The 15,426-nt window shown below is 33.9% G+C and overlaps 1 protein-coding gene across 34 annotated transcripts in view; it reads left to right on the top strand.

Annotated features, from left to right (window-relative positions):
* Positions 1-15,426, top strand: part of RIMS2 (regulating synaptic membrane exocytosis 2) — an 850,283-nt gene that overhangs the window by 416,197 nt on the left and 418,660 nt on the right. For 22 of the 34 annotated variants that reach the window (XM_027849901.1, XM_027849903.1, XM_027849908.1 and 19 more), the window contains 4 exons: positions 9,884-9,951; positions 11,778-11,897; positions 13,879-13,978; positions 14,798-14,921. In XM_027849901.1, the coding sequence (XP_027705702.1) occupies positions 9,884-9,951; positions 11,778-11,897; positions 13,879-13,978; positions 14,798-14,921 (412 nt within the window). Of the gene's footprint in view, positions 1-9,883; positions 9,952-10,069; positions 10,279-11,777; positions 11,898-13,878; positions 13,979-14,797; positions 14,922-15,426 lie in introns of all 34 variants that reach the window. The other 12 variants (XM_027849888.1, XM_027849890.1, XM_027849897.1 and 9 more) reach the window with 1 other exon arrangement.

Raw genomic sequence — 15,426 nt, forward strand, 5'->3', positions numbered from 1 at the left:
TTTTATGTATGTCTTGTCTCCCAAACTGGGATTATAAAATCTTTTAATTTTTTATACTTCTTTTATATTTCTTACTGTGCTGGAAAGATACTAAAACATTTGATAAAGTCTTACTGAATGACTATGTATTTATGAATGAATAAATAATTTTTGAATGAAGTGAAATGAATAGATGAAAATACAAGGAAATAAAAGTATTGCAAATGAGTAGGTAAGGATGAAAGATTCATGCTGGGAGGCACCATGGCATGGTGGAAAGAAATATTGACTCTGAAGTAATTTCTATAAATCAATTATACTCCTTGATTCTCAGGTTCCTCATATGTATAATGAGGGGGGCTGGATGAGATGACCTCTAAAGTCCCTAGGACCTAATTGGAACCAAAATAGATTACCATCAAATGGGGAATGGCAAAACAGATCATAATATTTATATGTCATGAAATATTACTGCACTTTAAGAAACAATGGCTGAAGTCTACAGAGAAACATGGGAACATTTACGTGAGCAAGAACATAGGAAAAGAAAATGCCAAATGATTGTAACAATGTACATAGAAAAACCCACAAGAAAAAGTATACACTTTGTAATTATAACAACCAAGTTTGTTCTCAAAGAAGAGATGAGCAATTATACCTCCTTTTCTTCTTTGCAGAGCAATAGGACCTTAACCATTAAAAATTGCATATTTTGTCAGATGTGCTTGATGTGTTGGATAGCGTTCTTGAAGTTTAAAAAATTCTTTATTCTTATATTTTATTCTTATGAAGGATGGCTTTCTGAGTAGCAAAGTGGAAAAGAGATATTTGTAATCGAAGGTGATATAAAAATAAAAGATGTCAACTAAAAAAGAATAGAAAATAATCTTTTCTTGGCTGTTTCATAGTAATTTGTTTTCATTTCTCTTGGGTTTATTATGGCTATTTGTTCACATTTATTATCTCCTTTCTTAGATTATAAGCTCCCTGAGGGCCAGAGCAATATTTTGTTTATATTTTCCTTAGAACTTGACACAGTGCTTTGTAAATAGTTATCAATGATTGAGTAATTCCCACAGGACCATAGCAATTTTTTTCCCTTTGTAATGACAAAATTAGCCATGGGCTTAGAAGTTTCCTAGTGTAGGAATAACTCCAGCAGTGCCTGTTCTATGAGAAACACGAGTTTCCCTCCCAAAACTGAAGACTACTTAGACCTTCAATAAGTAATATACTTGGTTATACCACTGAACTCCCCATACTCCAAGTCCCATAGAAACATAGTTCATATTTCATACCTCCAATTCTGTCACATTGTCATTAAACCAATGGTGTGAAACCTGAAGGTGTCCTGACTGACAATTTTACTGATTTTACTCCCTCTCATAGAATATGAAAGTGGCAAAGGAATTACACATAACACATATAACAGAAATGGAGGGGACAGTAATATACGCTCTACTCTTTATTAATCAAAATCTTCCATTTATTTATTTAGGTGTTCCTCTCTGAGGGACTAAGAATCAAAAGGCTATAAACTATGTTATAAGTCTCTCTTTCTCCTTCTGTGTGTGTATGTGTGTGTGTACAAATACACACAGAGACATAAACTGCAATATAAATAGATTTTACACCATAGAAGTCTGGTTTTCAGAATGGTAGGAATGCATTAAGTATCTTTTTTTTTTCAAAAAAAAAATTCTCTTTCTTGCTCATCTGCTTGGCCAGAGAAGCAACTGGATAGCTTTTTTAATTGCAAGGCCCCCTTGACTACAAATTAAGTAGGCTGTTTGATATCTGTTTTTATCTCTACTTTGTTTCTGTTCTGCTTTACATTAGCATTCTCTCTCTGCATAAAATAGGTCTCTGCAAAGCATAAGTAATCCATGATATTTTTTGAGATGTGATGAGGATTAAAATATGGCAATAGAAAAGACTATGCCTAATTTAACAGGAAAAGCTTAGGTTTCAATTCAATTAAAAAAAAAGATTTGCTCATAAGTGCTTAATAAGTGCTTCATTCATTCATGAGATAAGAAAAACAACTATGAGGAAGAACTCAACTCTTGAGAACAAAATTCCTTGTTTTGTTGTAGGGAAAACGGTTCTTGCATTGGGAAATATAAAACAAAAATTGTTAGCAGGGAAGGGAAACCTATATTAGCACCCAACTTTCCTCAATGAACTTACCTTACCAAGCCTGAAAGAACTACTTTTCAGGGTACTGAAAGAATTTATGAGTATTATTACTGAACATCTTTTTCAATAATCTTAAAAAAAGGCATTGAAAGACTTCATCGAACTGGAGATAAGTGAATGTTCCTTTTTCAAAAAAGGGTAAGAAGGGGCAGCTAGGTGGCATGGTGGATAGAGCACTGGCCCTGGACTCAGGAGGACCTGAGTTCAAATGTGGCCTCAGACACATAACACTTACAGCTGTGTGACCCTGGGTAAGTCACTTAACCCCTTTGCCTAACCCCCCCCTCAAAAAAAGGATAAGAAAATGATCTTGACTTGGTTTCCTAGTGAAATTCTAATGAGCAGTATTAAAAGGTGTAGTTTGTGAGCAGTTAGAAAGGAAAGCAGTATCCACAAGAAGTCAGTATTTGTTCATCAAAGACAAGTTCTCATTTTGATTCTTTGCAAAGATACTGACTATGGAATGATAGAAATACCACAGATGTAGAATGCCTGAATTTTGGCAAGGCATTTGATAAAATATCTCACAACATCCTTGTGGACAAAATATAGAAATGTAACCTCAATGATATTAGAATTAGATAGTTTTCCAGCTAGTCAAAGACCAGATCCAAAGAGCAGTGATTAATAGATTAATGTTATTACAGAAGGAGAAATTGCTATGTTGGTGTCACTGGTCTGTCTTTGGTTCTATCCTATTCAATAACTTAGATGAAACCTTAAAAGCATATTTATTAAATTTGCAGATCATAGCATCCTGATCCAAAATTAGTCCAACAGGGTAGAATAACTGGCAAATCTAATAAGATGGACTTAATAATGATAAAGGAAAAGTTCTAGATTTGGATTAAAAAAAAACAACTGTTACATATTCAGATTTTGCCAGATCATAGTTCACAAGAAAATGATCTAGAAGTTTTAATGAAATGCCAAATCAATATGACTTAGCAATGTGATAAGGCTGCTCAAAAGTTAGTGTAATTTTAGACTGAATTAAAAAAAAATTATAACATACAAAACAAGGCAGTTTTTCATCACACTGTTCTCTGTCATGGTTATATCATAACTGAAGTACTATACTCAGTTTGAGGTATCACATTTGGGAAACACATTGATAGGCTATAATATGTCCAGGGAAGAATGATCAGGATGTTGAGTATGGATAATGGATGATGGGAGATGGAAAAGTTTTGCTGAACTCTGCTCTCTTCAGTCATAGTTAGATTATTGTGCTTCATTTGGGGCACACAATTTTAAGGAGAGTACTTAGAAAGTATCTAGAGTTGGGTGAGTAGATAGTAAAGGGTCTTAAGTTTATGCCAAATGAATATTGCTTTTAAGAATCTGGGCATATTAAGGGAAAACTTAAGGGAATATTCATAGCTGTCTTCAAGAACTTGAAGGGTTGAAATATGAAAGGATTAGATTTATCTTATTTGGTTTCAGAAGGCAGAACTAGAGCACTGGATAGAAGTTGCAAAGGTACAGCTGTAGGCTTTGTATAAAGAAAAAAATTGCCAACAAATAGAGCCATACAAAAGTGGAATGGGATGCCTTGGGAGATAGCAGTTACATCTTACTAGAAGTCTCCAAGCAAAAACTGAGTGACTCTTAGGAACTTTGGAGTAGAGTAGAATGCTTCTGAGTTCTCTTCCAAATCTGAGATTTTGACTCAAAATTATGCCACACAAGGCTATTTAGCTTGGAGAAAAGAAGATAGTGACCCATGACAGAGATATACTTAAAAGAGCGATGGGTTTTGTTTTGTTTAGCTCTAGAGTGCAAAACTACAACCAATGAGTAAAAGAGAATAAGAAAAATGTGAATCAGAATTAACAGAGTGACAAATTTTAGGTCAATAAGAAAAGAAAAACTAATAGAGCTATCTAAAAATAGAATGGGCAGCTAGGTGATACAGAGAATAGAGTCAGGCAGAGTTGACTTCAAATCCAGTCTTAGACACTAGCTGTGTGACTCTGGGCAAGTCACTTAACTCTGTTTGCCTCAGTTTCCTCATCTGTAAAATGAACTGGAAAAGGAAATGGCAAGCCACTCCAGTATATTGCCAAGAAAACCCCAAATAGGTTGCTTTCAGAGGTATCTATTCATCAATGGAAGGAGACCTTAAACAGAGGCTATATGGATACTTGTTGAGAGCATTTTGCGGGGAATTCCTTCTCAGGTATGGTTGCAATAGATGATCTCTGAAGTCCCTGTTAACTGAGAGACACTATAATTCTATAAAAAGCCTGTCTATTCTAGGACTATGACTTAATATGGTGAAGAAGAAAGGATAGTAATTGGAGAGATTGTCAAGACACTAGCCTGCAAGTATAGACTAACTTTTTATAGTTTGATTTATATAATACTTAGGGCTACCCTCATTTGCAACAAAGTCTCCCCAAACAGACTACTCTAGGTTCAAGATATGTTGTATGTCTGTAAATACTCAAAAATTATAGGTCACAAGCATTCATTGAAGTAATTTTGTTTTTATTTTTAGTCATTAGAGTTGATTCAAAGCAAAAACACTTAATGAAATAGCATAGGTTTCTGTAAAAGCTGGGAAGAAGTTTGGGAGAAATTAGTTTTATATCAATAGCTTACATCATATATAATAATAAGCTCAAAATAGATCAGTGACCTGAATATTGAATTTCGTGCCATTAAAAGACAATTAGAAAAGGACCATACTTTTCACAGCTATGGTTAGAAGATTTTTTTAAAACAGTATTTTGTATGTTTAGTAACATCTATATTTCCTAATATGTTCTTCCCTCCCCCAGAACAATATCCCTTAAAACAAAGAATAAAAAGAGTTCACAAAACCAATTCAACAAAATTAACCAACATATCAACTAAGTTCTACATTATATTCAGTGTTCTACACCCACAGTACCCTATCACTGCAAAGAAAGGAGATACATTTTCACATCTCTTATTTGGCTCAAAGCTTGGCCACAGTAATTTTTAAAATTACATATTTCTATTGTGAGCTTTACAGTCCTCAGCAAGCACAAATATTTCAATATGCAAAGAACAAGAGACTTGTTATTAAAATTGTCAGTAGAGATTTTATAAGTAAATATATATGTACATATGTACATATCCATACACAAATAGATATTGACATCAATATAGGAGAGACAGGGTGAAGGAAAGGACAAAGGAAAGACGGAGGAAGGAAAAGTTTGGTGTAACGGATAGTGAGCAAGCCTCAAAGATAAGAAGTCCTTGTTCACTCCCACCTCTGTCCCACATACTGGCTCTGTGACCCTTAACCTCTTAGGGATCAAGGCAATGCTCAAGCTTCTAAGTTGCAGAAAAGTTGCTGTATTATTACTGTATTAAAAACTGTGTGCTGTATTAAAAGTTGTTTGTATTATTAGAGGGATTTTCCTAATCTGAGAGTTCTCTATACCAAAGAAATCACAAATCCATTGTTTTTTTCATGTCTACAGTTGTAGTCATTTTTATATGTGTTTCCTGATTCCGCTTGCTTACTTTCCACCAGTTCATACAAGTCTTTTTTTCTACATAAAATGTTTCCATATTAGCCACATTGTAAAATGAAGCAGACAAAAAATAAGAAAAATAAAGTTTTTAAAAAGTATACTTCCATATGCACTCAAAGTTCATCAGTTCTTTCTGTGGAGATGGACAGCATTTTTCAGCATGGGTTCTTTGGAACTGTCTTGGATTATTGTCTTGATCAGAATAGCTAAGTCTTTCACAGCTGATCATCATTACTATATTGCCATTACTATGTGGAATGTTCTGATTCTGACCATTTCACTTAGCATCAGTTCATATATGTCTTGCAAATTTTTCTGAAACCATCCTCTTTGTCATTTCTTATAGCACAATAGTATTCCATCATAATCATATAATACGACTTGTTCAGCAATTCCCCAATTGATGGGAATCCCACAATTCTTTGCCACCACAAAAAGAGCTGTTATATTTTTGCACAAATAAGTCCTTTTCCCTTTTCTCATACAAGTCTTCTAAATGTTTCTCTGTGATTTATCACATTCATTATTTCTTAAAGCTTAGTAATATTCCATTCCATTCATGTACTCCAATTTTTAAGCCATTCCAAAATGATAAAAATAAAATTTGTCTCCAGTTCTTTGCTATTAGTATAAGAACTGATGGAGAGTGAACTAAGGAGAAGCATGGAAACCATGCATGCATGTATGTATATGTATATGTGTGTGTGTATCTATGTATCTATGTATCATATGTATCTATGACTACAATAATGTAAATGTAAATAACAAAAAATTAAAATAAATATATAATGACTAAGCTCACATCTGAATAAGAGTTGGGTAAATGCAGCCCCTCCCTTCTTTGCAGAAGTGAGAGATTATGAGTAAGGAACAATGCATATGTTGTTAGTGTCCACTAACATGTTTAGTTTTCTAAACTACTTTCCCCTCCTTTTCTAGTCCCTGTAATAAGGGAAGTCTTGCTTGGAATTGAAGTAGTTAGAGCAGGGGTGGGGAACCTGTGGCCTTGAGGCCACACATGGCCCTCTAGGTCCTCAAGCATTGCCCTTTGAATGAATCTAAACAGATTTCAAGGGCTGTGCTTGAGGACCTAGAGGGCCTACAGGTTCCTCACCCCTGGGTTAGAGACATATTCAAAAATGATGATGTAAGAAACAAAATATATAGTAGAACATTTCCCCCCTAAACGAGGTACATTCTCTCTCTCTCTGTCTCCTCTCTCTCTCTCTCTCTTTCTCTTTCTGTCTCTCTCTCTCTCTCTGTCTCTCTCTTCTCCTGTTACAGCATAAGAGCTCTCTGGACACATCTGGAGAATACACATGGAGAGGAACACATGTAGGTACTATAGGTAGCCAGAGTACTTGCACAGAGGAGCAAGTCATAACTCTGAAACTGCAGGGCTGCCTCTGTTTTCTGATTCTGACATTGTACTTCCCCTGCTTTCCTTGTCTAGCTGGTCTCTGCTGAGATTTGCTTCTATTATTGATCCCAAGGTGACTGCTAGGCAGTCTTGACTGCCACTGGAGCCTTGGTTAGTGAACTTCCTTCTGTTTCTAGCTTCTGATCTGAACTAGAGTCCTCAGCTGAGGAACTCTCTCTCTCTCTCTCTCTCTCAAGATAAGAGGAAGAATGGGCTTAACCTTTAACTTAGATCCCAGAGACTCTGAAGTTTTGCTCTTTTTTAGAGGCAAGCACCTTTTACATACCTACTCAGATATGTAAGTATCAGGAAAACCCTCTCCCGCTTTCCTCTTTCTCTAGACAAGGAAGTCTGTCAGCTCCTAGTCTTAGCTGAGGGCAACTTTTCTTTTAAGAAGGAAAATTTTCCTTTTTGAGGGAACTCTTTTGGAACACAGAACAGTAAGTAATGCCTACAGGCATTTATTCTATCTTTGAACCAACTGTGTCTGGAGTTTCATACTCAATCCTTTGTTTCAAATTCTGGTCTCTTTTTCATATATGTGGTCAGCAAGTCACCCAGGCTTTGATCCACTTTATACTTGCTTGTGTCTCTAACAATCAGGTAGTTTGTCCTAAAATTGCCAACTCGTATTGTGTTTCCATGCCTATATAATCTGGTCCCCTAAATGTAGCCCACATGTTTAAATGAAAGTCATAATCAAAATAATGCTTGTAAAGACACAAAGTCAGAATTTTTTACACTACATGCTTGTCTACTAAGTTACAACAGAAATTTCAAATTGGGGGGGGGAAAGCCCTACATTGAGAGCCTGAGGCCCTGGGGGCAGTTGCTGGCTCTATCACTTTATTTATTATCTTTGCAACATGTGCAAGCCACTTCAGCTCATAATCTGTTTCTGCACTGGTAAAATAGTTACAACACACTATACATAAGGTTGTTGTGAGAATCAAAGGAGATAATAAATGCAAATGTTCTATACATTTTAAAGTAATATGAGTGCCATATTTTATTATATTTCTCTTCCTATTAATTTTCCAAATAATCTAAAATATAAAACTTTATAATTCCTTATAATCAATGCCTATAACTTCCATCCTTAGGCATAATATATAATATAAACTCATAAAGTTAATATATATGAGATATAATATGATATAAACTTATAAACTTAATAACACCACAAATTCAAATAAGCAAATACACTCAATATGTAAGGAAAACCTTAATTACCTACAACTCACAAAATAGACTTTTTTTTAAAGTTCTGGGATTTTTGGGGGGCTACTTATATGATCTTAAAACAACTGATATAAAATTCCATCATTGAGGGAGAACTTTTGTTATAGCAAAATAAGTTGGCTTGCATAACTTCAACAAAAATATTAAAAGAGAAAGTTCAAGCTAAAGTTAGACTTATGTTATTGAGCCAGTTACTGTTTTGATCTTTATCTTTTTTTTATTATGTACTCTTTCTATTGTCTGTCACAAGAAATAAAAAGAAACAAGGGTATAGATGCTGATAAATGAAGGCAAAATTCAACTTCTTTCATTCTAAAAAAAAGTGTCCTATTTCAGTTGTGTAATTAAATAAACTCAGGCCCCTGAAACTCTACAGGACACAGATCTCTTTTTCTTCTACTCATGGTAAGGCAATAGGATTGAGGGGAGGTGAAATAGAAGACAATCTTAATGAATTTACTCACATACCCTATATTCTAGACAAGTTTTCCTAACAGGTTTATGGTATTCTGTTCTTCCATTCAAAAATTAAAGAACTGGGGTATATGTACACATGCAATTTTTCTGCTTTAGAAGGCATTTAAATATTGAAGGAAAAAAAAGAAAGAATAATTTTTAAAATCTAAGAGTGAGAATGGGTGGTAAAAATGGAGACAGTAAAAATTGTGTGTTTAGAGTAAAAATAAATTAAGTTAAAAATGAGTATATAACACAAGTATTTCTTTTTAAGCTTATGATTACATAAATTCTCTGGAGTATATGATTTAAATATAACTTAAAGTTAAAATTCTTTTCATGACATATGAACAAAAAATTCATCTTATAGGGAAAATGTTTAAAAGTATACCATGGCAACTGCTCAATAGGTCCATATTTTAAGTTCACTTGAAGTTTACCAACAAAAATTAATTAATCTTAGATATATGACTGAATTTCAGAGAGAGTTCATCTTCCATGTCATCAATTCTTTCTACTTTTTAACCATCTAGGATCTCTTTACATGTTTATCAACATTATATTAAACTAAAATTACACAATGGATCAAAACATTTGATTACTTAAGTATTTCATCATTGGTAAGCCATTATTTAATTTTGAAAATGGTCTATAATAACCTCTGGAACATAAAAACTTTCATAGACTAACATGAAAAAAAATTCTAAGTAATAAACTAAGCTGCTTTTCCCTCCTTTATCAAAGTATCTGGCTTATATAGTTTCAGTCTATGATTATTCTTATTTTCAAATTCATTAATGCTTTATGTTACGTACACAGGACATTTTCTCTTAAAAAAAAAACTTCAGATGTGTAGTGCAGTGTTCTGACTAGATTAAAGACATACATCACAGTTTACATTTCATGTATTTCATTCCTCTGTAGTCTTCACTTTCTCTTGGTAACTATAAAGAGTGCTACAGAGAAAGTCTAAAATCGGATAGTATTACATGAACTTTAAAATGTTTATTATGTCTTTGTCTGTCCTTTCACCTTTTCCTTTATTGCACTCTCTTGTCTGTCTGACTCACAGGAGACATGGATTACAACTGGTTGGATCATACGTCTTGGCATAGCAGTGAGGCATCCCCAATGTCTTTGGTGAGACATGTGGAGCCTTACCATTTGTTTCCTTTATCATTTCACTTTTCCTTTGTTTTATTTACACCTTTGCATGTTTTCTTTTTTTGTTTCCTTTTTTTTATCCCACACCTTTTAGGGGACAGTCAAAAGGGGAAAAGAAAAACTAGTGAGCAGGCAGTTTTGTCGGACTCTAACACCAGGTCTGAGAGACAAAAGAAAATGGTGTCCTTTGGTGGCCACTCTTTGGAAGAGGACTTGGAATGGTCTGAGCCTCAGATTAAGGACTCTGGGGTAGATACGTGTAGTAGCACGACTCTAAACGAGGAGCATAGCCATAGCGATAAGGTACTGACTGAGATTGTGAAGCCTGCCTTTTAACTTGCTCATTTTGGTCTTCGTTTGCTCTCTGTCACTCATTAAAACAGTACATAATATAAAAGATGGGGTGTTTTCAGAGACAATGTAGTATTTCGTAAGGTGCAGAAAAGAAAAACAAAACCAAAAATTCCTGCTTGCTTGGCTGTTTTTTTTTTTCCCCACCATTTGGCAGCACAAGAAACAAAACAAAACAAAACAAAACAGGAACAAAAGGATGGTCTTATGGTCCGATTGAATGAAAAGAATTCATATGATTACTATAACATACAAAGTAAAAAAAATGAAAAATTTTTGATTGGCCTATTTGATTATTCATATATGTTCCTTGGGATGAATTTAAATTATTAATAGTTTGAATCCCAGGTAAAAGGGAGAAATTTGCATACAAAGTTGTTTTTCTTTTTTCCCTTTCACTGTCATTTTGTTCTCTTATTTAATTGCCATAGCATTTTTTTTGTGCAGCCTTATTTAGTGCTAGAACCATTGCCACCTGCTTTGGTATTTGTTACTTTTGCTTTTAGTTTGGTAGGAATTGGGGTCTATCATTTTTAACACATAGATGTAATTATTGGGGCCTTGCCTTTTGCCTGCCAATTTTGCATGAAGATGAGCATGAACCTTTTGGATAATTGTGAAACTAATATGACTGCACAAAACACCTGATTTGCTATTCATCATGTAATCTATAATGGTATAGGGACATTATTTATAAGGCTCTAGTTGTGCTATTGAGAAAGGAAATAAATTAGTTACTAATGTTTTGAAGGCCAATTAACACTTTCAGGACATTCTTGGACATCACTGAATGAATGGGAATAGGCAATTTACCAAATGGATCCAGAGATCTGAAAGAATCAGTGCACTTTCAAAAAGTCAGTGCTTAACTCCAGTCTTACTGTTAAATTTAGTTCAGTTATCTTCTGTGTCAGTGAGAATAAAAAGTATCTCGTACGGGGTATTGTTTTTATATATTCACAGTATTTGAACCTAGAAAGACATTTTTGCCCTTAGCATTGGTTCGAATTATAGTATTCTGTTAACAATGATTTCCCCATTTTATTCATAGAATAACAAGGCTATTTACATTTTTAAAAATGTTGCTCCAAGAGATAAAACTTAAATACTTATAGCAATTTGAATTTCTTTGGTCCACCATAATTTTTGTGAATTTTAACCTTTTTTATAATATCTAATTGAATCATATATATATATATGTATATATTTATTTAATGTCTTAAATTAGCATCCTGTATAATCCATACTGAGAATCAGGAAACTGTGAGGTTTTATTCCAATGCAAACTGAAGTAAACTGAAGTTTGTGGAAAATTTTCATTATTATTTTTAAGACTAAAAAGGTATTTGTGCACTCATAAGGTTTTTATGACATTTTGAAATTTAATAAACATAAAATGTGAATGTGATTTTGTCTTAAAAGAATTTTAACATTTTAATGCATTATTCTAGCACCCTGTAACTTGGCAGCCATCCAAAGATGGAGACCGTTTGATTGGTTGCATTTTATTAAACAAGCGCCTGAAAGATGGAAGTGTCCCCAGAGATTCAGGAGCAATGCTTGGATTGAAGGTTAGTAATAAAAATTACAATACTTTAATGAGATGCCCCTTTTCCATGAGATGCCTCTTTTATTTCAGTGAATTAATGTAAAAATAAAAGATGTCAGTTTGCGTTGTTTTATTTTCCTTGTTTTAAGTAGTTCATATGTATTTGCCTTTATTGTTCAAAATCTCTTTTTGCCAGAGATAGCATTTAAAAGGTTACATGCCTTTTAATGTACATGCCTCACTAAAACACCATTAATGCATATCAATTTTTTAAAAATATGTTTTACATTGAAAGTGAACGAGTTATTTATTTTTGACATAAGTTGCTTACCTAAGTCTGAATATTTTGGTGATGGTTTTTTTATGTATCAATATGTTAATATAATTTTATAAATCTTTACATTTTATATTGTTTCTTTAATTCATATGCTTTTCACTTGATTCAGAGCTCAATTTTTAGTTTCAGAATAATTAATAGGTCAATGTTATAACTAAAATTTTTGCTATATAACTCCATTTTAAGCATTTTATGTTGAAATGATCAAAAAAGTTTCTAATAAGGGAGAAAATTTTAAAAATTATATATAACAATAAGTTTTATGTTAAATTTGAAAATATTACATGATCTTTGTTATCTCTATTTTCTTTGCAAGGATCCATGGTCATTTAGAGATGTACTTTTCTTTTTCCAACGTACATTAAAATATAACAAATGTGTATAAGGAGTAATTATTTCTAAAAAATATACTGCTATTCATTTAAGTAAACATTTCATTTATTTGAATTAAGAGTTTTCTAACAGGTTGTTATTGATTGAGAACATTTAAAAATATGTAAAGCTTTTTGGAAAATATAAATTGACTTGTAAGGTATTTGATGTCAGCAGTGGGACTGATACATGAGTATCTGACAGTGGGAAGACACAAGCATGAGAGCAAAGTGAAAGCCATTCTCTCTATTTCCTTAACCTGTGACAGCATGGGAGCTCTCTGGAACAGATATCGAAAAGAACTTGTTAGCAATATGGATTTAGTTGTTAGTGGTTTAGAACCGTAGAGTCTGAATGGTGATTATGAGCCGGCCTATGAAAGAAAATGTCAGAATCTTACTGATGTTGATGGTTGTTCAACTAGCCCCCTTGGATTGCTTAATCAGAATGCACTGGAACATCACCAGGGTGTTGTGATTCATAACCAATAAGTGGGAACCAGGTTAAGGAGTTAGTGCAGATTCTATACTAACTTAAAATAAAGTGTATTAATATTTGCTCTTATAATTTCTATTAGTAATCATCATCATCATCACAGGTTATTATTCTGTGTATCATATAAGAATAGGGCTGTGTGGAGAGCCCTTTCCTTATCTTTCTGTGGGCCTGAATGGCCTGAATCATTTAGGATCTTTATTAGATCTATCTGCCTGGAATGATATTGGCTCAGGGTCTTCTTAGGTATTTCTTTCATTTAAAGGTAGATCATATCCTTTGGGAAGGAAGTTGAATCACAAAGAACAGAACCTACTTCATGAAAATGACTGATAGTAATGGAAATATTGAATTTAAAAATAATAATGCATCTTTTAGATAAAATTACATTGTAAAGGCTTTGTTGTTGATGTTCAGTTTTTCAGTTATATCTGACTCTTTGTTGACCACATTAGGGGTTTTCTTGCAAAGATACTGGTGTGAGTGGCTGGCTTGCCATTTCCTTCTCCAGTTCATTTTACAGATGAAGAACTCAGACAAACAGGGTAAAGTGATTTGCCCAGGGTCACACAGCATGCTAGTGTCTGAGGCCAGATTTGAACTCATGAAAATGAGTCTTCCTAATTCCAAGCCTAGGGTTCTATCCATTGTGCCAACTAGCTGCCCTGTTTAATTTAAATTTAATTGAATTCAAAGGTTACATTTGAAGACACAGAATAGCTAATAGACATTCACTTGAATTTTTAACACTATTCATCCTAATATTAATCCTATTGTAAAACTCTCCTATTTCAAACAGGTTGTAGGAGGAAAGATGACTGAATCAGGTCGACTCTGTGCATTTATCACCAAAGTTAAAAAAGGAAGTTTAGCTGATACTGTGGGGCATCTTAGACCAGGTATGTTTCTACCTTAGATTGTTTATTTGAGATCCTGAACTTGAAAAATATGAAAAATACAGTACTTTGGAATGTGATCTGATTAGTACTGAAATGCTCACTCATGTTCCATACAAATCTTCAATCAGTAGTGAGATTATTACTAGCATTTACTAAATCATACTTGTTAAGAGTACTTTTAATTTTTCAATCTTATATTTGTTCCTCTTTAGTTCATAATAGTATTTTATTATAAACTCTAATTTGTGGGAGGAAATAAATACCTTGTAGGGTAGGAAACAAATTAATGGTTAAAAAAAATCAAAATTTGTGAGAAATCTCCAAATTCAGTTCTTGAAGAGGAGGATCAGCTACACAAGCATACACACATCCATACATATACATATATGTATGTATATGTATACTCCTTCTGTATATATATATATATATACATATATACAGTATATATGTATGTATTATACACATAAACATACACACACTCAAATGTAGGGACCAGAAATCTTTATACAAGCAACCAATTTTGATTTTGTGAAATTTAGAACTATAGTCACTACAAAGGTATTATAGATGAATTTATCATAATGTTCATCTTCCTTTATTGTTTACTTTGTATTAAAATTGTCTCTTTTGCTCGTGAATATGCTAATTCTTTTGGCCCATCACGTTTTAAGCCACTGGAGCTGCTCTATAGTATTTTTTTCTCTCTACAGTTTTAATTTTGTCCTGTGTAGTCCAATGGTACCTAAGAATTATTTATGCTTTAAATTCAATTCGTGAGGTTAGTTTTTCCTTCTAAGATTATTCCTGCCCAAACCACAGGTGATGAGGTGTTAGAATGGAGTGGAAGGCTACTGCAGGGAGCTACCTTTGAAGAAGTTTACAACATCGTCCTAGAGTCTAAACCAGAGCCACAAGTGGAACTTGTGGTTTCAAGGCCTATTGGGTAAGTTGGTGGCCCATGTCTTTAAGTTTCTCCCACATGGAGAATCCGTAACACTTTCCCAGTCATGTCCAAAGAATGTTGAATTTTATACACACACGCACACACAAACTCTTTACCTGTCTTTACCTGTCTTCATCCAGGGACAGCCTTCCATTAACTGATTCTGTATTTGGATTCATTCCTTAGCGGTGAACAATCTCCCACCCCACCCCCTTTTTTCTCCTCAGCCCTGTGATACTACATCTTAGTCTACCAAAGATCAGCTTCACTCTCTCCCCTGCCACCCCAAGCCATTTTTCAGTCAGTCCTGGTCACTCACCCTCATCTACTTCAATCCTGTCCCTACAATGCATGCTCCTGGAGGCAGTGATATATTACCCTTAGTTCTCCATAGCCACTGTCAGATTCTCCCTCTTCTTTAGTAGCTATGAGTTGAGTAGGTCCTTTGGAAATAACATAGCTCAAACCCACGTCCAAAGACTAACTCTCAGTGCCTCCTAGCAAA

This window comes from Vombatus ursinus, unplaced genomic scaffold (assembly GCF_900497805.2).
Source record: "Vombatus ursinus unplaced genomic scaffold, bare-nosed wombat genome assembly UNPS02008961.1, whole genome shotgun sequence".
In the NCBI taxonomy this organism is placed as follows: domain Eukaryota; kingdom Metazoa; phylum Chordata; class Mammalia; order Diprotodontia; family Vombatidae; genus Vombatus; species Vombatus ursinus.